The 23065-nt window shown below is 31.2% G+C and overlaps 1 protein-coding gene across 1 annotated transcript; it reads right to left on the bottom strand.

Moving 5' to 3' along the window:
• Positions 1 to 299: 299 nt before the first annotated feature.
• On the bottom strand, positions 300 to 21735 carry LOC127728800 (muscarinic acetylcholine receptor M2-like). Its single transcript, XM_052236413.1, has 2 exons — positions 21291 to 21735; positions 300 to 1379 (listed from the first exon to the last, which is right to left on the bottom strand). The coding sequence occupies exons 1-2, from the start codon at positions 21728 to 21730 to the stop codon at positions 686 to 688; spliced, it is 1134 nt and encodes a 377-aa protein (XP_052092373.1). The 5' UTR covers positions 21731 to 21735; the 3' UTR covers positions 300 to 685.
• Between the last annotated feature and the right edge of the window lie 1330 nt (positions 21736 to 23065).

The raw sequence follows: 23065 nt of genomic DNA, 5'->3' as shown, positions 1-23065 counted from the left end.
AGATTGGAATCGTCTTCATGAAATTTGTTTTTTTCTCTCGCTCACGAGTGAGCGTGTAGGTGACAGGTGACTAGGAAGTGAAATTATCGACAACCTGACAAAATATTTATCTAACGTCGAACATTCGACACGTTTGGTATAAAGTTATTTACAAATATAATGCATACTGATATTAAAATTTCAGAATGAGCATAGAACATGACATGAAAAATATATTATCCAAGTTATCTTGTAAATCTTTTGAAATATGACGTCAATGTTATTTACAATATCTAAACGGCATATTTTATTGTGTGCAAAGTATTCTACAAAAAGGGCGTGTCATATTATCTATATGATATACCCCGATTACTCTTGATGCTATGTGATCATATTAATTGAGGTTAATGTGTTGTTATCTTTACAATGACAATTTTAACTGATAATACAATCAAAGCTTCATGTTAACAACGATTTCATTCAACCCTTTAATGAGATGGAAGGATATGAACCTCAATACAATTTTGTAAAAGAAAAACAGTATTTCATAACAAGGTATTTATATCAATGACACATAGAATAAGGTACTAGCATAAATATAGGATGACCAGCTTATCATAAATCAAAGTGATTTTTATAAAACCCTACAAAAGGACCCAATGGTTATTTAGATCAACTCAGTTTAAATCAAAACGCATCAGGTAATTTATTTTCTTCGTAGTAAGATTTTTTTAAATGCTTTACGAAATTCGGGGTTGCTGAAATTATACAAAAAAGGATTAATAGTAGAGTTAAGATAAGTTAACCAGAATGTTATAAGATACACCGTGTTGGAAACAGCGTCTGGTTTGACAGCACTTACGTCAAACACTATATGAAAAGGAAACCAACATATTACATAACCTACAATAATGTACGTAAGTGTGACGAATGCTCTCCTATCTCGAGTTGATAACTGCTTTTTGTTATCTGATTCTTCTTGTTTAATTTTACTTGTTGTTGCATTTGTTCCTGTTAATCCTGGATTCGAGTTCTTTCGCACCTTTCCTGGTTTTAAATGATCTCCGGTGATCTCTGGTGATGATGACTCATCGTATTTCGTTTCCGGTGAAGACACTTTTGTTTCCATTGTAGAAGGGCAAATAACAGAGAGATTATGAACTGTAACTGGTTTTGGTCTTATTCTTCTTGCAAATCTGTTTCGCTTTCTAAGAGTATAAAAAACGCGAATATAGCAGAACAGTATTACAAAGAATGATCCATGATGACCAATTATTGCTATGACAATAACAAATTTCTGATTTATAGCTGGATCCCAGATACAAACAGTAACATCTATATCGGCATGTGTTACCCGGTCCACAATACAGGAAGGAAGCCATAGAACTACCATACATATCCTAAAATGTAAGTTAAAGTGTCCATATTATAAATACTATTGTAACGGATTATCAGACATAATTTTTATGATTGAAAACATTCTAAGATTAGTGGAAGAATGAAAATAAAAAAACAACTCCGATGTTTGCTGAGGATTAAAAAGGACGATGAATATTTTCCATTTTTAGACTGGATACCTACACTTCACAAATACCTTTATAAAGAAAGTTTTATAGCTGGGTCGTCAAGATGTTCGACCAAACATCTTTCTAACGTTCTTACCACCATTATTTCAACAATTAAAGATGGCCTTCATAAATATTGTGATGATGTATATTCAACCAGCGATGTTTGATGTGGATTCTTAAAAATTCTAAAGATTTACTCACAATCTTTACAATTTTGTAGTAATATCAAAACCGTTGATTTTTTTACTTTTACTCTATTTTCCCCCATGCTGAATTCAAAGATCGACTACATCGTATCATTAAACAGAGCCTTTTGTACAAAAATAGGGAGAGTAGATACAATTTTTCTTGAAAAATGAAAGACACGCAAAATTTTATTCTGTGAAGAACTACACTGATTATCACAACAAATACAATGAAGATGATATCATCAAAATGGTGGACTATTAATCAACATCATATTTGTTGAGGTTGGAAAATTATTATTTCAGCAGACAGCCGGTATTCCAATGGGAACTTATTGTGCACCACTACTGGCCGACTTGTTTTTGTTCTCATATGAAGTAGAATTCATACAAAACCTTCCCCAAGACATAAAAAAAGAAAAAGCATCTTGCAAAATTCTTTAATTTGATGATGTAATGTCACTCAATAACCTACATTTGAATGCGTGCTCACATTTCATATATTCCAGTGAATTTGATATTAGGAATACGATAGAAAGCAGAGGTCTGCTTTATATCTTGATCCTAACCTCGATATTGACACAGATGGGTGACTTCAAACTAGAATATATAAAACGTGATGCCATCATCTTTCCAATTTGCAACTTCCAAATACTCAGCAGTAACATACCCTCTGCTCCTTACGTATCTTAGTTATACGTTATGCTCTTACATTTTCACACTATAGGAATTTTGTTAACAGGGATGTGTTTCTTGCACAAAACCTGCTACAACATAGTTATACGGAAAAACGGTTGAAATCGACACTACTTAAGTTTTACGGTCACCATCATAAATTGGTTCACCAATACGATTGTACCTGTACATTTGTCTGATCTGCAATTTTACCGATTGTGTCCCTTTCCCGATTGTGACATTCTGAGTGTGAATTTGCAGGGTGGGTAATGCATGCATTGAGGGAGACGCTTAAACTATTACTTAACTCTTAACTCAAATAGATACTAAAAGCTCGCTATGATTGTAAGAAAGCAGAACGTTCATAATCAGCCAACAAAGAATATCTGCCACTCAGTATCTGAATACATATCAACGTCATAAGCAGACAAGAAAAATACTATCTTGTTTAAGACCTGCAAATAGATTTATGTAAAAACTTCATCATTGAAAGTTGAATCATAAGCCAGTTGATATTAATCTCTTAAATTCAACCCAAAATGATTTCAGAGCAACAGTTTAATTATAAGATTGATCAAAATAATAAACGAGTAGAATCAACAAAGACATTGGAAAATCAAATAGCACAAATAACATAAACGATACCAATTTTTCTGCACCAGAGCAATAAACCAAAAAGGACAACACAACATGCTACACTGAAATCTAAAGCCAAAAACCACTCGATCCCCTGTTAAAGGAAAAACTTAACTAAGGTGATTCCTGTTTTGGATATCGGAACAATATTCTAGGTGCATTATAACAAATGTATGCAATAATGCGTTTCCAAATATTAAAAGAAAAGAAGCTATTATATAAAAAAAAAGAGTGCACATCATATGAATCATACTTGATGCTCGAACTTAAACATCTGATTTCGTTTTGTGCCAAGCAGTTTAAGGAACCAAGTACAGCCACTAAAGAGATTCCGGACGTGATACTGGGTTATAATCTTGAAAGCGTGATCAACTCTCCTTTTTATCTCATTTATTCAAAGAACTTTATACCATCCAATTTAATCGATATCGACATCAATATAAATGTATGACTTATATAGTTATTTTTAAAGAATTCTTTACCGTTCTTGAAGTAACATCAAAGCTAAAATCAAACTTAATCTTTGCGTTATCTTTTGGTTATAAGAGGATATCTTTTTTCACTTTAATATTTATCTTCAGACCTTTAAACACACTTGTATGGCATTGTTATCTTTAATGATAGTTTACATATGAATAACAAAATCTGTAAATATCTTGTATGCTGTTGATATCTATGTTTTCTTGCTATATTGTCAGTGTCATTGTCAGTACCTATTAGTCCAGGTCTAATCCGAACTGTGTTTTAAAAAGTTCTTTGAAGTCGTTATCTGAGGGTACGGTGCGGGTTATGATCATTGTTGAAGATCGTTCACTGACCAATATATATATAGTTGTTTACATCCTCGACATTTAGTCATTGGTGGATACTTGTCTCATACCAGTTCTATTTGTTTTTACATAAATCACATTTATTGTAGGAATTTATTAGTTAGCTGTTTTGCATTGATATTATACCGAATGAGCATGATGAGTTCCTGATTAGTTTTTAAAATCATTGCCAAAGGTTAATATATGCAAACATGATTATCATCATTAGGACCTTTAGAGGATGAAAACATCATATTCATGGTCGCTGCATTAAACAGTATTTATTCTTAGTTTTTGAAATACATGGAATAATCCTATATAGAGAACAATCGAGGCATTAATTTGGAGGAGAATATCGACTTTAACCTATGGAGTGGTATTTTCATAGTTTTAAAGGAGAACAGTATGATATCGTCCCTTGGAAATGAATGTAGGCTTTGAAATGAAAAATGAGGAGATGATGTATGATTGCTAATGAGACAACTATCCATCAGAGATCTTTAAACTTGTATTAACAAAAGAAAGTGGAAGTTTTGAAAACTGCTTCAAACATGTAAAAAAGTACGATCCGAATAAAAAAGATAAAACTATAAACTTGTTAATCTGCTTGACATCAGTGAAACATTTTAAAGAAAGGCGTGCATAATAACTCCTATAATTGAACAATTAATTCAAATCTAGTATAAAAGGCATTTTGCAATTAATTAAATTTCTTCGATTATGAGTATTATGTAATAGCACATAGCATAAAAGTTATTGAAGCCGAAATTTAATTAAAGTTTTTGATTATTTTTTATCCATAATACATATTTTGTATGCTCCATAAAAAAGAACATAACAGGCTTTCGTGATATTTCCTTGTATTAAATTATTAAAAAGAGGCGGAAGACACCAAAGGGAGAATCAAATTCATAGTTAAAAGAGAGACCAAACAATTCATGGAAAAAAAGAAAAACGAAAAACAAAGACAACCAAGAGTCTACAAAACGCTCTAGAACAAATTAGAATAAGATAAATTCAGAGTTATTAAAGACGAGCATCAAAGGCCCCATTTCTCTTGAATTTATTTAACACCAAGGCCATTTTTTTAAAATCCGTAATCCTTCACAAATTCCAAGTATAATAGCTTGATGTATGTACGTCACTGTATTCTCAACATTTTTGCGTATATTCGACCAACTGATGAATGCCAAAAGATGTCCTGCATTTGATAAATTTGAAGATTTATAAAAAAAATGAATTGAAAGAACACTCTTAACCAACATCAATATTCTTTCGAGTATTAAGTTATGGTATGCATTTTCTTTCAGAAAAAAAAATGAATTTATTTTCGTATGGGATGTGCTTCGATATAATTTTTGGCAAAAACATTGTTTCAAATAATCTTTAATAACAATTTATAGCGCTGAGTCATTTGATTTCCAAATAACAAAATTATGAGTTTAACAAGAACAACACTCAAATATTATTTACCTACTCATTATACAATTATTAACCAAATATGCCTAATGATTCTATGATAACTCAAGTTCTAAAAGGTATCGTATTACATTGTAACTTAAAAGTTATTTCAAATTCCAAATAATATTGAAATGAATTTTTTTTTGACGTCAAAGTAAAATTACAACGCAAATATTTGAGCATATCAACATAAGTCTATGTATTTTAATACTTATATCAGTTGTAATGAAACATATGATTACCTCTAAATCGATTATTAGTACCCTTTCCTCGAAATGGCAAAAAAATGAAATCTGGTCATACTAAGTTGATTGTATGCCTCCTTATTTTTGCTGCACAAGAGATTTTTTCGGTTTTGACCTTACTTATTGTGAACAAGAATCATTTGCTCACACTATGTTTATCTGAAGTGAACACATAGCTTGTAAATTAGGTTTAGTCTATCCTTTCTGGGAATCTTGGTTTTTTTGTTGTTGGTTTCGAGTCTTTCAATCTTAATTTTTTTTGTCCAATGTTTTGTGAATTGTTGTTTATTAGTTTCTCTATTTTCTGCTAACTATGGTACTGATTTTTGTTCGACTTTTCTATTGCAACCTTAGTATCTTCATGCTTCTCAAAAACAAAGACTAATCGTGGGTGTCCATCAATAACCTAGATTCTTTAAAATTATAGATTACATGGAAATAAAGTGGATATAAGATGCTTTTGGAATTAGAAAATTTCAGGTGTATTCAAATTTAAGAACTTTGTTAATACAATAGTTGTGAGCAGTTTTGTTCATTATATTTGGAAGATAAAAGAATACCAATGGACTGCCATAATTTTATTTTAGGACTTTCTAAAATGTTTCTGACCATCAAAGGTGTAGATTCATAAAGGGTCCATATTGGCCCTAAAAGTCAGTTAAATCTAACTCTAGTTATAAAAATGATTTGTGATGACAAAATATGTAAAAGTATCTTACAAATTCAAATTCAACAAGCTCTGGCGCATTAGAACAATTATGATGTCATCATGACGTCGTAACTGTGCACTCTAATGAGGAAATCATAATTTTAGATATATTTTTTTGTCTATGTATTCATAATTTTTGCTCCAAACGACATTGGTCACATACAAGGACCACCATAATTTTTTGTTCAGATGTGTATCTGACCTATATATATCTTTGTATAACAATTCTATTTTGTTCGAAGTGTGTGGCCTATGTTTTCATCTGAAAACAAACCTTACAAATGCATTAAAACGTGCTTTTTGGCTAAAAACTATCATACTTCTGAAGCTGTCAACATTGCTAAAACGAAAAGTAGACAGCGTAGGTGTCTAGTTTATCAAAATTTGCATAATAAAGATCGTAACTATAGGTTTTACTATATACATGTAGTATTACAAAGTTTGATTTTAGGGCCAATTTAAGACCATCGTGACCATACTCCTTTCGGTATATTACTATAATGAAATATTTTGAGATGCTGTACTTTTTTTTATGTGGGGACATCCTAAAATAATTGGATGCATCTATATATGATAAAGGATATTCTTTGTAATGTTAGCTGCCAACAAATTACAATTGTTTTATTCAAGACTTTCACCATATGCCAAGGGGTCAATCTAAATCCATGTCAAAGAATTTAAGACAACTTTACGGCCAAGACTGAATAATCTATGACATAGAATAAATTAGTATTCTTTTCTATAATACCACCATACGTCTTAATTCACTGTAATATTCTATAGTACAACTTCTATTTCAAAATAATTAGGTTCAGTTTGAGAAGCTAATTGTGGCCTTTTTAGCCGTTAGTACAAAATTTAATTAGAATGGTTGTTTTGTGCATATATGGATTTCGTAATAAACAATTTCGCTCAAAATCAGTTTTTTTTACCTCATTTCAACTTGACACGATTGTATTCAAATTCTATAGGGTAGGACTTCCAGACTGTTCCACTTACATTCAACCACTAGGTCGATGCCACTGCTGGTGGAGTTTTTATTCCCCGAGGGTATCACCAGCCTAATAGTCAGCACTTCTGTGTTGGCATGAATTATCATTGATATGGTAATAATTATAAATTAACTGTTTACAAAACTTTGAATTATTGAAATACTAAGATTTTTCTACCTCAGGAATAGATTACCTTAGCTGTATTTGGCAAAACTTTTAGGAAAGTTTTTGGCTTTTAACATTTTTTTTATTTGAGCGTCACTGGTGAGTCTTTTGTAGACGAAACGCGCGTCTGGCGCAAATGTAAAATTTCAATCTTGGTACATATGATGAGTTTATTATTTAAAGTATCAAATCTTCCACTTTGAATTTTAAGAACTTGTCATCTTTATTTTTTTTTACAGTACATGTACAAGTTTTTGGCTAGATCATATACTAAGACCATCAAAGATCGGATGAAAATTGTAGACTGTATGAGATGACATACTGAGTTAATCGTTGAAAAATGAACATAAGTTCCACAAACCACGTAACCATGATACATGATGGTTTGGGATTCATTAAGTCAATTAATGTTAAACATGGTTTAAATTTAAGAAGATGATTAAAATATCATTAACGAATACAATATTTTGATAAACATTAAAAATTCTATTTAACGTTAAATGACGTTTGTGCAACCCTGTCCTGTATATTGAACCTTGTTTTTTTTAAGTTCGTTTTATGATATATTCGTAGCTTATCATTTTACCAATCTTTTTGAATTTGCTTCTTTGTGTGCTTTAACGCCACACAATGATATTCCTATATATATATATATGGTGTATATATAGATTTATGACACACTACCTTACAACACTAATAACCAAAAGACATGTATAGATCTAATTTGTGAATGAAAATAACACTATATAAATTTCGTGCGTCGGAAGATTTAAGTTCTCATCTTTATTCCGCAAATATTTTGTGGAAGTATTCCCATCTGTTTTGAATTAATATTTATTCAAACATCATTAACGATAAATTGGGTACAATTTGAATTAGAGAATATTAACGATGTTGTTTTTGGATCTAGGCGTTCTTAAAGTAAATAACAAAATGTCCATCAAAATCAGATATCTCGGTATTTTTTAGTAGTTATTCATTGTTTAGTTACAATTTTATAATTCAAGTTCTTGGTAATTTCAAATATTGACTATATCTTGATAATGATGCCGATATGTAATTAAATGTTGTTGCCAGCATTACACGCTGGAAAAGTAAAATTCAATAATTTGATCTTTCGAAATAATATTCAAAATATTTCTAAAATAAAGCAGTTCATTTTTTTTTTAATTTTGAAAAAATATATAAAAATGATGAGTAACCATGTTAATGACAAGTGCAGGTCTAATAATATTATTTGATTTGGTATTTCATAACATTTAAGAAAGGAAAGACTTAACATTATACTAAGTAAGTCAGAAACAGTTACTATGTTTACTATACTTCCGCACAATCTTGGCAAACACAACTTTTCTTGTTTGATTGAATGGTTGTTTGAAAAATGTAATTGCAAATTTATTTGTTGCAACTCATATATAGCCTATTTTACTCTAATGAGAAAGGTAAATATGCTAGATATTCTTACTATGTGTGATGAGATGGTTAAAACTGTAAATTTTCTCTTTGATAACATTTATGTACATTTCGACAATACAGTTTATCGACAGGTTGTACGTATTCCAATGGGCATCATTTGTGCCCCTTTAATATCAGACTTCCTGTACTGTGTATGAATCTCAGTTTATGGCCAAACTCAGTAAAGATCCGTCAAAATTCTATTTAATTGATATTTTCAATAGATATAGGAAAATGAGTGCCAATGAGACAACTCTCCATCCAAGTTACAATTTATAAAAGTAAACCATTATAGGTCAAGGTACGGCCTTCAACACGGAGCATTGGCTCACACCGAACAGAAAGCTATAAAGGCCCAACTCTTACCGTTATCTTGATGATATTGTTCCGTTAAATAATAAAAAATTCTCTAAATATACTGTTGAAATTTACCTGAAGTAACTTACTTTGAATAAATCAAATATCAACAGCAATAACTGTCCTTTCATATGTTTAGTTATTTGTCTCATTGGCACTCAAACCACATCTTCTTATATCTATTAGATGTATGATTTTTTGTATTAGCTGTTATTAGGATAATGTTGCAAGAGTTCTCATAAACGAAAAGAGATAATTTTGCGTCAAGCCTTCATGACTCGTAATGTCTTCTTAGGTGACCGTTAAGAACGATTACAGGATGGGTCTCTACAACTTTTAGATTGCATGATACTGCTTAATTGAATTTATATTAAAGCGAGAGTAGTTACAGAAGTTCAAATCTGGTAAATCGAGTTAGAAGAGACAAATGAAGGTAACAAACAAAACCTGAGGGAATCGTATAAACTCCTATAGGATTGAGACCAACACGGCAAACGTCTCCTTCTTTGCATCCATCGACCGCCATGGGAATTCATACTCGATCGAAATGTCACAATTATGAATAGGACAAAATCGGTAAAATTACAGATCAAACTATAAATTTTTTTTATATGGTTATCATGTGATAAGTTAATTATTTTACATTCACGAGACGAAAATAGTTATTTTATTTTATACTATGTGTATTATCAATTACATGCAATTTTTGCAACCATGTATTTAATAATCCAGCTGTTGATTTTCTGAGGCACGAAAGTTTCTATTATGCCAATCCTGCGCACCGGGCATCATACATGAATAAAAGGCAACATCAGCTTATGCATATAAATCTATCGCACCGGGCATCAAACATGAATAAAAGGCAACATCAGCTTGTGCATATAAATCTATTTTGAATATACATATCAGCAAAAAAAACAGACGGAATCCCATAAACTGTAAACGGAGCGAGATAGGGTGTGCCGACAGATTAAGTGCTCCTGTCATGCATTCATCGATAGCACTGCAAATCAAGACTCAGTAAAATTGTCAATATGCGAATAGGACACTATCATATATTACACGGACTTAATTTTATGTCTAGCGTTGTAAAATTATTATTTTTCCAAGTAGGCTGCAATGTATGTAATCAAGATGAAGAAACCAAAATCGTCATGTCTAAAGTGATATTCAAAGTGGCTTATTTCCTTCAGAGTTAGAATTTTCATCTAAATGTTTTTTTTCTATTTTCGTATTAATTGTGAAGTAGTCATGTTTGATAGCGGCTAGGGTCAGCAATGCTGCTTAAAAGAGATCACAAATGTATCATTTCTACAATGCGTGAAAGCAATAGTTATCTCATATGATGAAAAGACATTATAAGAAACAAAATGTTGAAAACTATTGTTTTCATTTTTCCATATATAAATGATATATTGACTTTGGTGTTTTGCAGTTTACATTTAGAAATATCATAGGGTTGAATATCTTGATACATCGATAATCAAAACTTTCACAGAAGTTTCTTTATAACGATTTTAGGTAAAATTTAGATTTGATTATATATTATACTTCAAAAAATCAAAAACTTGAATAACTACGAATTTTGAAATTGAAAAACTTGAAAACTTGACAAACTTGAAAAACTATGAAATCTCTTTCAAGTTCACAAAACTTGAACAAAGTTTCTTCATAATCGAGTGCCCTGAATTTTATATTGCTGTTTTGTCAAATGCTTCAAGAAACAACTTTCTTAATTAATAACTTCTACATTATCAGCAATAAATCTTTTAGAGTATATACAATCGAAGTTCCCATTTGAAAGATTGTCCAACTTTGTTTCAATAAAAGATTGAGCGATGTACAAAACATGTATTGTTTGAGAAGGAAACAAATTGTAACTACTCTAGTTTGTATTGACAACATATTCGTTTCGTTTGGGAACCAACTGTATTCGACACCTTTAAGGATTTAACCTTTATTTGAATTTGGTAAACTTCTTACATCAGCATTATTCTTTAATTTCACGTTAAGCTGTATAAAGTGTGTACTGTCAATGAATGATTCTAAGTTTGGCGACAATGTTGATTTCATATATCGTACTGAACTTAAAATAAAGGATTACACAGATACAGTTAAGTTTGCATGATATCTTGACTTACATGTAGAAATTGACAATGTGGGTGCACTGAGAACTAAACTTTACTATAAGACAAATATTTTTAAAACAGTAAATATCTCAAAGTTGCTGCTTACAATTGAATTATGAAGCTAAGAGTTTCTAATGATAAAGTTGAAGTTATTCCTTCGAAAGTTTCACTGAACCCAGCACATAATATGTGGTTTACTATGTATACAATATTCGTACGGTGTAGGAATATATATTATTTTTTTGACGAGCTTTAGAAACAGAAAGAAAAACGAGTCTCGCCGAGCTTTTCTCGTGTTTCGTAGCGAGTACAAATACATTTATATTTTCATACACTGTAAGAATATTGTTTTTTATCTTGCAATTTAACATTGAGATTGAAATTGTTTTACATCCAAATCGTTGTTGAATGAAATCGACTTGACTTAAACGCGGACAGCAATGAAGACCCCAAATTGAACTGTTACGTAAACAGTAATTTGAACATAACCATTTGCTCGCAACAGAAGCAGGATACCAGGAAACTATAAACATCTAGTATACGTTTATCGGTTTATGTTATCTGCTATCCTGTATTTGTATAGCAGAAAGGTCGTTTGCAGTATAAAAATGAAATTCTGTATCACAGATGACCATGGATATGTTTAACTTGTAGCAACATTTCAACTCATTTTTCGTCGATTGAGACATCACTGAATGATACTTATTCTTTTTCTTGCTATAATCAACACGACACCTGTTTTTTTTTTCGACTTCTGGTTTTTGATTGGCCCTTAGTATCTTCATACCTTATCGGTCATCTTTGATTGATATTTGGGACCATCAAAATTTACGCTTACAGGCGGCCACAATTGTATTACTTCCTTAAAATGTTACATGTATATCATTTGATTCTTTACATGATGTTCATTATATCTTATCACTAGTTTCCAACTGTTGATAATCATTGTTTTATCGTTGATGAATGTTACGGTTATCAACTGCAAGTTTTTTAGGACATTAAACAGGAATCTTTTCTTAATTTTCTACACGTAACTACTTGTCCTTTATAAGATTGCAGAAGTTTTATCCGTTTTTCTTAATTTTCAGAGCAATTGACAACACACAGACAGTATGCATTATCCTAAAAATTCATATTCCACTATATATATATAGAAGTTTGTTTTGTACGATTGTTTTACGAATTTGGGGGTCTATAGATATAAGAAGATGTGGTATGAGTGCCAATGAGACAACTCCCCATCCAAGTCAAAATTTATAAAAGTAAACCATTATAGGTCACAGTACGGTCTTCAACACGGAGCCTTGGCTTACACCGAACAGTAAGCTATAAAGGGCCCCAAAACAAAAACTAGTGTAAAACCATTCAAACGGGAAAACCAACGGTCTAATCTATATAAAAAACGAGAAACGAGAAACACTTATGAACCACATCAACAAACGACAACTACTGAACATCAGATTCTAGTTCTTATTTTCTTAAATCGAATAATAATTTTATTTTGTTCCAAGTTCAAAATCCACTAATCCCTTACAGGATTTTGTTAATGTTTCAATAAATTGTATGTATATTTATGTATTGTTATTTTCAAAGTAAAAGCAGGCATGTTTGTAAATGAACATAATCACTGGACATAACTATAAAGAATAATGTCAAAATATTGTTCTTATTCCCTCAACAGGTGGATATCGTCCCATTACTTGTACATGAAACGTCATATTAGGTGATATTACTAACGAGGACGGGATTTTATAACGTAGCTGTCATAAGACAAATGTACGACTTAACAATCAATAGATATATTACATCCTAATGATGATTGAATTAACGTCGTGATAACATATGATCAAGAGACTTAGTTTGTAAAATCTTAAGATTTTAACCAAAGCATTTTTCAGCAATATGCGCTTTGACTCATGATTTTTCAATCAATAGAAGTCATGCCCCATTGAAGGAAATGTCATAAAGACTACGTTTGATAATGTTTGCCAATGTGGTATATTGTGTTATTATTTCAAAAGTTTGACTTTGTCCCTTAACCTTTAACTTCTGCCCTTAAAAAAATTGCAAAATTTGATAACTACTATAAAATGAAAATTAGATTATGAATTATTGATTTTCTTTGCTAGCTTATTCTAAAGATAAACCAAGGAGTAAAACGATCATATTATCTAATTTCCATCTTAAGACCTCCCTAATGCACTGGAAGGTTTATCTTTGTTGTCATGCCTAGTCCCATTATATCTTTAATCGTTAAGTATCTTGAAAACTGGGGATATCATCCCTCAAACCTTATACTAGTACAGTCTTGATAATGATGAAATTGCCTTAGAAGTGCGCCATAAGACTTGAACGTTGAAGTCATACCTCACCTTCTCATATAGTAAATGTTAATATCTTGAAAATTTTTCAAATTCCCACCTTTTAACTGTAAATATCCTTTTTTTATGACACGACCTATCAAGTTTGAGTTTATTACAGATAGTTGAATTTGAAAACTATTAAGCCGATTTGAATTTCATAAAATCAGTTGAGGTGTTAATTTTGTGTGGGTCAAGAATATGCATTCACACAAAAACTATCAACCCCTCCCCTCTGAATAGATGGCACCCCCAAATCTATTACCGGGCTTTGTGTATTCCTTTCGTCCTTTTTTGCTTTTATGGTTTTATCAGCTCTTCAAGTTTTTGATTTTCAAATAGATCGACCACGAGCATCACTGAAGGGTCATTTATTGCCGAAATGCGCACCTGGTGAAGTAAAATTGGTACTGTAAATGTTATTAACAAAAAAAAACATATGATGGAAAATGTAAAAAGCAAATTGTATGTGTTCCTCATTTCATAGGTGTCTTTTGATATTTCATGTTTGTCTCGACTGCAACGAAAGTAGAGAATGCAAGACAAAGCAAGCCTATATTTCTTCGTCGTTATCATGTTGTCAACATTTAAGTTTAGCTTGTAAATCAACATTTTTTGTGACATCAATGAATTTGTCAAACAGTCAAAGAACTTGAACAAAAACTTCTTCATGATCAAGAGATTGCATCTGGAAAATATTTCAATCTATTTTCCCGTATTGTACTAATAAACAGACTTATTTTTTGCAGTTAATATTTAAATACAGTGCGTGGTTCAAGTTTAATAGACATAATACTTGTCGTGATAACCATAATCCTACTTATAATTAAAAACAAAAGAAAAACGCACTAGTATCTTTTTAGTCTAAGAAATGGAATTATGCATATGTATCATTGCTGCATAATCAGAAGAAAATCAATGATATTCAAACGTGACTTACAAAATTCGAACACTACACGGTTTTAATAATATATACGATAGATTAATCGTACATTTAAATGTAAAAAAGCAAAAATATCAAGTCTTATATCCGTTTTAAATCCATATGATGTAAACTACAAAGCAAGGAAATAGAAATGTCTGTGTTAACGAACATAAAGGAAATGTCTTTCAATAATTGCTTGGAGAAGAACGAAAATTGAAATCAGTAATGACACGGTTATGCTGAAATATTACAATCCGTTTTTTTTTTGTTCAGCATAAATAGGTAAAAAAGTACATGAAAATTTTGAAATGATATTTAGTTAATGCAAAATTTTCGGCTGACATTTTGAGAACCGCAAAACAAAAGTAACAAAACATTAGTTTACATATTCAGTTGCCAAAATCAAGTCTTCAGATGTTTTTTTGAAGAAATCCTGAAAAACGTTTTGCATTACCATCTAAATTAGATGATATCTCAATAGAACTAAACATTTAATGATTTTTAAAAAGGAATTTAAGGACAAAAAATCAGACATAGTAAGTCTTATATCCGTTTTATCTGTATGAAATAAACTAAAAAGCAAAAACACATTAATGTTGAGTTTACAAACGTAATTGAAATGGCTTGCAATATTTGTTTTTGAAAACGAAACAATGCTTAACAATAAATAGAATGATTAATGATACAATACCGTACTAGTATAAAAAAAGAAATACATAAATATATTAATGTATAATTTGTATTAATGTTATTTTTCATAAAATATTAAAACAAGTTGCTTTTAAAAAAAAAAAACAATACGTGAACCTTAGAACTTTTTTTATTCTAATTATTAATTCAACTGAATAAGAAATTATATATCAGTGTTATCTTGGCCATGTTTGTGGAGGATAATATTTTCTTTTTATTGTAAATCATTACAATTTTGGCATGTTGAGAGAAGTGTTAAATATAAAGCAAGGAGAGAAAAAAAAAAGATTCCCAGACGTATAATTTCTTAAAGAATAATAATAATTCAAAACATGGAGGGCACATGTATCTTCTTCCAAAAATTCATAAAATTAATCTAGAAATAAGTAATGAGGCATTGCGAACTGGTCAGCTAGCAGGACACATTAATGTTCGTTACCGACCAATCATCAATAAGTGTAACTCTCCCGCGAGAGATACTTACTTGATATAATTATAAATATAAAAAAGAAGATGTGGTATGATTGCCAATGAGACAACTCTCCACAAGAGACCAAATGACACAGAAATTAACAACTATAGGTCACCGTATGGCCTTCAACAATGAGCAAAGCCCAAACCGCATAGTCAGCTATGAAATGCCCCAAAATGACAAATGTAAAACAATTCAAACGAGAAAACTAACGGCCTAATTAATGTACAAAAAATGAACGAAAAACAAATATGTAACACATCAACAAACGACAACCACTGAATTACAGGCTCCCGACTTGGAACAGGCACATACATACAGAATGTGGCGGGGTTAAACATGTTAGCGGGATCGCAACCCTCCCATAACCTGGGACAGTGGTGTAACAGTACAACATAAGAACGAACTATAAAAATCAGTTGAAAAAGGCTTAACTCATCAGATGGATACAAACAGAAATACTACACAGAGTGGACGTGGCCGGGTACTTGTATATTCCAACAACAAATAGACACTAAGTACAGATCTGAGAGTACTCGCAGTTACTGGCAGCTAGTTCAAAGCCACTAACAACTAATTAAAAAAATATTAAATCATCAATTAGTACATATCCAACATCCAATTATTGAAGAGGCATAACTTTTACATAAGATACAAAAAAAAATCATTAATAAAATAGAGTCACACGAGGTAAAAAAGTATGCATTCTTATTGCCTGTGATGTACGTCAATGAACACAAATATGATCATTGATAATTTAGAAGAAACTGTTACCAATGCATTAGAATTTATTGATACACAGGAGAATATACTTTAAAGATTCTCAACAAAATAGATTTAACTGCATTTGTTAAATTGATTCTAAGAACATCTAGTATGGCCTATTTAGAGAGTGGTTAAGGGTTATTTTCGTGCAACGTTTTTGGCCTTTTTATTTCACGTGTTTCCGTGTTTCGACGTTTTATTTCTCGTTTTCTCGTGTTTGGATCGATGAGCGTGCTTCGTGTTTTCCCTTAATTATTTTCCGTGTTTCGTGTCGGTACTCTTATTTTCTCGTGCTTGTCCCGCATTTGGTAAAAAAGTAAACCGGGACTAATTCAAAGTCAGCCCAAATATTGTTTTAAATTATAAACTAATTATCTGGTCCCAAGATATTTATTGATAGCCTATTGTATTACTATGATAAATCGGATGCAATTAACGAACGCTAAAAGGTGACCACATGCAGGGTCGCCATGTCCATTTATAATGACTGCATGATCTCCAAGAACGGCTGAGTAATAACTTTTGATACTTTTTTCCTAATTATTTACGATTTAATTCCTTGGCTTCGTTTTTCGAGAGTGTTTTTTTTTTTCGTGCAACGTTTTTGCGATTTGTTATTTCACGTGTTTCCGTGTTCAGATCCTCCCTTTTACCACCCTCTATTTAGATACCGAAGTGTACAAAAGTGAACGATTCCATAATAATGGAATTCTTGATGTTAAGTCACATATATTAAAAACACAGAAACGTATCAATATTTACCAATCACTAGTGCACATTCAAAACACACATAAATTTAAGAGCATTACAGTGTGTGAATAATAAAAGAAATTTCTACTTCTACCACTAAGTGACCACCGTCATTTGGTTGACTATCCTGTCACTGTTTGGTGTGCGCTTGCATACTTCAGCTGTTGTCTGCTCTATGGTCGGGTTGTTGTCTCTTTGACACATTCCCCATTTCCATTCTCAATTTTATTAACAAGTCCAAAAATTATTTTAACAGAAAGGAAATAATTTGTGCTGTACATAACTGTGCAAATAAAAACATGGGACTTGAAATTCAATGTGCATGCAGTAGTCTCTTGAACGAGTCAAGACTTTCTGCAGCGGTCACTGAAATAATAGTGACATCAATGAATTAAATAAACATTTAATTAACTTACAAGATAACTTAATTGATAGAGAATACTGTAAAAAGGAAACAGTAAAAGTTGTAAAAATGTATATTAACGAACAGTCTTTATTTTACTTGTTTTATTTTCATTTGAAGCAGATTTTTTTTATCTGATTTGTCAAAATGACAAGTGTGCATAATGATTTTATTGTTACAAAGCAAATCCCAAAGCCCACTATAACTCATTATGTAGAAACCGCAGCACTATTTTAAAATATCTTTCTGTGAATATCTAGACACAGATGTTTGATACCATAGGTCGTTATAATTAAATCTTGACCATTTAACTTTCGCTTGTTTATCAAAGGGTACAATGGTCAACTTTCCTCAAGTCAGTAAACCCTTGCAATGCGTAAAATGTAGCTTTACAATAAATATACATGTTTGAAAAGCATCTATAGATTGTTCATTATCATATATCAGATAAGTGAATTAGCCATCTGTGAAAATTCTTTATTGCCATGTTTTAAATATCTTAGATACACCGTATGGAGGTGCTCTTAATTGCAGGAAGCTAGTACAGATAAGATGAATAGGTGTTCCGAATGAACAATAATTTAGCTTCCGAATATTCCTTCATAGACTATATTTCTAACTAATAACCCTCAAGAGTTCACGCAATCAACGACTATCTCAATACCTATATTAGCAATTTACTAAAAATTAATATTCCTCCATAGACTATATTTCTAACTAATGACCCTCAAGAGTTCACGCAATCAACGAATATCTCAATACCTATATTAGCAATTTCCTAAAAATGTACTACTGAGACCGATATCAAGAAAATAGTCATTCAAAAGGCTAATAAACACTGCTTAACAACACGCCATCATATTCTCTTTAAAAAAAATCCTTAATAGCTATGGCACGTAAGAGTTTATCATTCAATAGATAGCAACATTACTAACGTACTCGGTGTTAAATGTTTCTCAATTAAATTGAAAGAGGCACTTAAATGATAACACAAACAGTACCAATTTTAATGAAATATATGCGGATTTCGGCAATTTATGTCTCTACAGTGATGCTCGAGGCCAAAATACTTGGATATCCAAAATCTACTACAAATGGTGAATAGCGGTTCAAACCAAAAAAAACACCAAACTTTAGACAAATCTGGACAAGGAAGTAGAGCTTTGCACGAGGGAGGTATATTCCTTAATTTAAAATAATAACTTTTTACTCTGTTGTCCATATCAATTATAGTGATTGTAACGGCTTATTATTAACATGGTTGTGTTGGTTTCCCTTCGATTTATGATTTTTATCTGCCGTTTTTGGTATCTTTTACATTTGTTTTAAACTATGACAATCGGACATTTTTAGAAGTAAAATTTTGAGGATTTTTTTCTGTAAGACACACACAAATTAAACAACCGCCCAGTAAGAAGAGGAGAAAAAAAAAACAATACAAGACCAAATAATCATAATGACTGTATATTTTGCGTTGGAAACAAATTATTCGTGATGATTTGTAGTATACTTAATGCATTTGAAAAAAAAACTTTTGAAAATAAGCACTAGCAAAAAAACAACTAATACATAGTAATTAGATTGTAAAATGCAGACAAGAGTGTAAGAGAAATGTGGAAACTATTAAGCCGATTTGAATTTCATAAAATCAGGCAAACCGACGGTGTTTATTTCGCAAAACTTACTAGTAATTTCTATCACTTGATACATGCATCGAGTGCTACATATAGCATATAGTTTACGAAAATAAAATGCTGTAAAATTCTTGCTAAGGAATACAAGCACTAAGTTCTATGCATGGGGTAGGAAATCTCTAAGGTTTCGGATAGTTCAACGTTTTATAAACAGTAAATATACAGAAAATTACCGTATCAATGAAATTTCATGTCATCACAAGAGTGCTACTTGTCTTGTGATACACTCGGAAATGGAAACAACTACAAGCAGTGGCATCACCCCAGTGGTTGTAAAACTCCAGGTTTATAAATTGGTATTCCAACCGCATGTTTAGGTCACAAAACTATCATCAGAAACATTGAAACACTGTTGGAAGGCCAATTCTAATGCAAAATTGAACAGACAAGTTAGTGTTTCGAATCATTCTACATTTCATAAACTGTTAGCTCACAGAAATTAACCATATCAATGATATTTCAATTCAACACATTTCGAGCCAGTCGTTGAAAAAAGATAATAAAAGATACAAAGCTTACAATTTGGTACGCAAGACGCACGTGTCGGAAACAATAGATTCATCAGTAGAGCTAGAATCAAAACTTTTGGAAAGCCAAATCAAATAAGAACTTTAAGAGCATTAAATCCAAAAGTTCCAAGAAGCCATACCAACTCTTGTAATGGCCTTCTAAGTCTAGGGTAGAAAAACCTTATTGTTTCGAATTATTCAACATTTTTTAAACTTACAGAATATATGACCGTATCAATGATATATGATTCTTGTCAGCCCAGGAGTGCTTACACCTTAGTTGATGATATATTCGGGGGCGTATGTCAACGTAAGACTCAACAGGGTTTGGAAGGCCAAATCAAAGACCAAGTTGTAGAGCAAAGGAACAAAAAAGTAAAATATAATGTGTATGCCAAATCTTTATGCCATCTATGTCTGGGGAAGTGTTCCGAATAACTCAAATTTAAAGAAAAGAAAATATACAGAAAATGGCCGATATTGAATAATCATAATACTACATATTAACATCGGGGTACTGACGATTGGTCATATGATACCATCTGGAAAGCATCGTCAACCAGCAATGGTTTCGATCAAGTGGTTGTAAAAACGTGTTCTGCACACCTATGCCATGACCAGTTTAATGACAAAGTGTTTTGTTAAAAAGACATTTGTATGGTGTTCTAAAAGAAAAAATATAAATAGCACAAGCGACAATCTAAGTACTTAAGTATACTTTCGTATAGGAATTTCCCCTGAAAAAAAGTTGTAGATGAAAGGAACAGACATATTCATTCAATTGTCCTCTATATGTCTTGACAAATGATAATTGGAAAATTCATTCTTAGCAGATTTTTTCTCTCTCAATTTCAATTCTACCTCGTGTACTTAAACATCTTCTACTGTGAATGATTAAGGAGTTGTAGGAGTAAATTTCTACATTGGCCTTTCTGAAAATGTGTTATCCAGTGTACCTTTTGACTTTTGATTCACAAATTGATATTCAAGCAATCGTTCATAAGTTTAAAATAATTGTAGTTGTTTTTAGAATTAATCTCAATGAAGCATTATCACGATATAAAAAATATGCATACTAAACTCACTCAATGGATATCTTGTCAGTCTGAGCAACATAAAAAAAAGGGTTCATGCAAGGTTAGTATAATAAATTGAAAAAGATTGCATATTCAAAAAATATAATTAATCTTGATTGATTAAACGTACGCAGTCCCTTCTTATTATTTAGTCATAAGAAAAAAACTATGGAACAATAACTGTGGATTTATTTTTATTATTCAAGTTTCGTTTTCATGAAATTAACTTTATTTTCATACTGCTTTATTATGACGTGAAACAAATATCAATGTGCACTTACCATACAACTGCAATTGATACTGCACACTTTTTCTTTGTATGGTGGTTTTTGTAGTGATTCGGCCATGTAACCGCCCAGAACCTGTCGATTGATATAACAATTATAGTAAAAACGGAGGCAAATGTCATTCCATAATCGTTGAAAATCCACACTCCACAGAGGAACTTTCCAAAAGGCCAATATCCCAAGATATTATCAGTTGTATAGAAACTCATGGCGGTTAAAGCTACAGTTAAATCGGTCACCGCTAAATTAACAATATAAGTATTAAACTTTGTTTGAAGTTGTTTTTCTCTTTTAACTGCAACTAAAACAAGGATATTTCCAAATACAGTAAAAGACGTAATTAAAACGAGAAATGTTCCAATGATTATTCGTCCAGGTGTCAGTGATTTGTCTACATTATTAGATGTGTTAAAACAGCTAAAATTAGTTTCCATTTGAAATCCGGATCGTTGAAGTAAAATCTTTCAGGAAGATCTTTAAATGACTAATTTTTATTGTGCATGTAAAGTATATATCTTTCAGCTTATATACCAGAATGGAATCTCGTTATTGAATATCAATTCACGTGACTTTGAAGTTAAACGACAATGGAAAATATAATTAACAAAGTTTCTTTTTCGATACATCAGGATTGTAAACTCTTTAACAGTTCTGTACTGTTGTTTAAATAAGACAATACTATTAGATAATTTGTAGACATGTCTTTTGAAATAAATAGCTAATAAAGAAAATATAGAGGTCTTACAAGAAGTATCCTTAAAGATAAAAAATGTCAAAAAATTGTGATTTAAGGACAATAACTCTTAAAAGAAAGCAATTTATGGTTTTAATCTTTGAAGAAAAATAAATCCATATAAGTCATTTTAACATTTTCGTAAATTTTTTTCATCATTATTTATGTGTAGTTTCGTTTATTATACTTTCCAAGATTTTTATTATACTTTCCAAGATAATAAGCAAAAACGCATAAAGTAGAAATCGTCGTTTCAGAGCAAACACTCTTATATAGAGTTAAATTATGGTTTTAGTCATTTGGCTTTTCCAAAGATCTTGTATTGCTGATTACTTTTGCTGTTTACAGTTTCTTACTTTATCTTTTTAATTTGTCAAAGGTCATTGAAGTGCAATAATGCGTCTGGCATTCCATATTATAGGCCTGGTATCTTTGATGAGTTTTTCATATAAGTAGTCAACTGACGGTTTTATTCAATTTTAGCAGTTTTGTCGATGATTGTTGCATTTCTTTCTACAGTTTCTATCTACATATGAAATCAAAGTGCTTGTAAGCACTGAAGGGTAAAGATTGCTTTCATTTTGCAATTTTGTGAATTTTTAAATATTGAATTGTTTTTTGCTAGGCAAATTAAAAGATTTGAGTTGGAGTAATCTTCTTTGTTCATTATTGTACATTTGTAGTCGAACCTATTTTTATAACAGTTTCATACACCATGCATTACTTATGCCATTTTTAATTAAAAAAAATATATGGTTATTCAAATACTCATCATATTGTAACTTAAATATCAAAGTATAGCATATCATCAATAAATTGCATAACACTGACTGGAGAGGATCTACATAATGATCACTTCACTGCACTATTTTGTTTGAACTATCAAAGGTAGTGATAAACCATCGAAGATATAAATATCAAGACAGTACGATAGGGTTGGGTTGCATTGCATGCAATTTTTACACAAAAATTAAGATGTTTCAATTGGCCAAAATAGTCATTATGGGAGAATAACTAATATGAGAGGTATTCTCGT

The sequence above is a fragment of the Mytilus californianus genome, unplaced genomic scaffold, assembly GCF_021869535.1.
Source record: "Mytilus californianus isolate M0D057914Y unplaced genomic scaffold, xbMytCali1.0.p SCAF_2, whole genome shotgun sequence".
Taxonomy (NCBI): Eukaryota; Metazoa; Mollusca; class Bivalvia; order Mytilida; family Mytilidae; genus Mytilus; species Mytilus californianus.
This window is presented reverse-complemented; position numbering and strand designations above follow the sequence as displayed.